The 2,162-nt window shown below is 41.9% G+C and overlaps 1 protein-coding gene across 1 annotated transcript; it reads left to right on the forward strand.

Moving 5' to 3' along the window:
- The first annotated feature begins 967 nt into the window (after window positions 1–967).
- On the forward strand, window positions 968–1,798 carry LOC123153209 (uncharacterized). The gene has a single exon (XM_044572432.1). It carries the CDS (start codon window positions 968–970, stop codon window positions 1,796–1,798), a length of 831 nt encoding a protein of 276 aa, XP_044428367.1.
- The last annotated feature ends 364 nt before the right edge of the window (window positions 1,799–2,162 follow it).

Here is a 2,162-nt window from a genome sequence, read left to right on the forward strand (position 1 = left end):
GAGCAAAGCACATCTGATCGATATGAATGAAAGATACGTCCGTCTTTTCTTCTCCTTCGAAGGTTAGGTATCTCCTCGTTAGTTCAGCGCCGCATAAATACTTACTTTAAAAGGGGCGACTCCCGTCTGTGCTTAAGTTGTTTCAAGCTTGTAAAGACTCGCGATCGGAAGATTGACCTGGTTTTCTTTCAACTGAAACTCTACCTAATGGTTCAGATTCCCCGGGTCCATGGGTCCATGGCCGCTTAGCTTAGATAGCCTTGTTAGAGACATGAATGCGGGGTGAGGTTTCCAATTGATTTGTATTCATCGGGACCTCCCCTTATTGGATTTTCTCCACTTTTCTAGTTGTTGTGGAAAGAATATTGAGCAAATGAGTTTAAGGGGTGGTTTTCTATTTACTTTTTTTAACCTACGTCGTCTCTCTTCCAAAACCTCACAATCATCAGTGTCTGAAGTTTCATGATGAATATTGGTTTCACATTTTATTGCTTACGTGAGGAAATATCAATTTGGAACTCGAATTTGTATTTGAGTTATGATGAGGAGTGAGGTAGATTCGCATTGTTGAAGAAAGCGAAGAAAAAGGATGCTGCTATGGCTTGCTTGTGGCTCTTTCTTCTATTGGCTAGTCTCAGGCATGATAGTTTCAATTTCTTTTGGAAAGCAAGTGCGGCTCAGTCATAAGTGTTAGTAATAGCATGAAGTAAGTTGTCGGTAGCCGGCATTAGGTAAAAGGAAAAGCTTCTCAAAAGCATCCAGAAATATCATAGAATGGTGATCGAGATCACCTTCTTGGGAATCATCCTTTGCAAATTGGGGGAAGGGAACCAATCAAGTCACCAAGAAGTTCCTGAAACTTGGTTTAGTATTAAGGTTCTTCTCTTCCAGCGTTTAGTATTCAAGTTCTTCTCTTCTAGCCCCCTGGCCCCTCTCTGATAAGTCAAATTTTCAAAACGAAAATAAAATGAAAAATCTGGTTCGATGGCTCTTCTCCACTACCCGCTTTACTACTTTCTATTTTTTCTTATGTATTAAGTTTCCCTTAATATATAATTTGATATTACTTTCAATTTTTATATTTTTATTCCTTTGTCATTTTATATTCTGCCTAATACCAATTTTCAATCTTTTTAGTTCGTGCTTTGTCGGCTCTTCCTTTCTGATCACTCTCCCGCCGGAGATTCAAGACCCCCAGGCTCTAGCTCATTTAGCAGGGCTAAACTTCTATCTGAGTCTTTACGAGCAGGATCCGGGATGGGTTACGTTCATTCAGAACGAGCTTAATCACAATACCCCCCTGGAAGACATACCTGGGCGGCTTAAGCTCTTCCTAATGGAAGAAAAACTCTCTTCTATGCGACAAGATGTCATTCAGGAATTTGTGGTGCTTTATCAAAGAGTAGGGCCTTATCTACCGATCGAGCCCTACTTGGTCGATGAAGCGCTTCGTTCCTATCTGGACCATATTCATGCAACTGATTCTTTCACTGTTCTCCAAGCGTCTTATCAAGATCCGCGGGAGAATGAGGGAGGATCCGTTTTCTTTCGAAATGTTGTTTCCCACAACCGGGATCTCCTTGAGGCGGAAAGCTCCGCAAGGAGGTGCCTGGAAGTGGAACAGAGGATCCGGTGGGAAGAAATGCCCAAGAGCAAGGCAAGTCTCGAAAGAGCTAAGCACGAGCATGCTCTCAACTTGTTTAAGTCGGAGGATCTTAGAAGGGAATTAGAAAAAAAAGAGCAGGGTAGCTCAGTAGTTCTGATTCTTTTCTCTTCCAGCCCCCCGGCCCCTCTTTGATAAGGAAAGTTTTCATTTCTCAAATCAAAAATGACAAATATGGTTCGATGGCTCTTCTCTACTAACCACAAGGATATTGGGACTCTCTATTTCACCTTTGGTGCCATTGCAGGAGTGATGGGCACATGCTTCTCCGTACTGATTCGTATGGAATTAGCCCGACCCGGCGATCAAATTCTTTGTGGGAATCATCAACTTTATAATGTTTTAATAATGGCTCATGCTTTTTTAATGATGGTTATGCCGGCGATGATAGGTGGATTTGGTAATTGGTTTGTTTCGATTCTGATAGGTGCACCTGACATGGCATTTCCACGATTAAATAATATATCATTCTGGTTGTTGCCACCAAGTCTCTTGCTCC

The sequence above is a fragment of the Triticum aestivum genome, chromosome 7A, assembly GCF_018294505.1.
Source record: "Triticum aestivum cultivar Chinese Spring chromosome 7A, IWGSC CS RefSeq v2.1, whole genome shotgun sequence".
Lineage (NCBI taxonomy): Eukaryota > Viridiplantae > Streptophyta > Magnoliopsida > Poales > Poaceae > Triticum > Triticum aestivum.

Bases quoted from the DNA above. Each gene is read 5' to 3' on its own strand.
- LOC123153209 (XM_044572432.1), top strand. From the start codon at position 968: ATGAAAAATCTGGTTCGATGGCTCTTCTCCACTACCCGCTTTACTACT.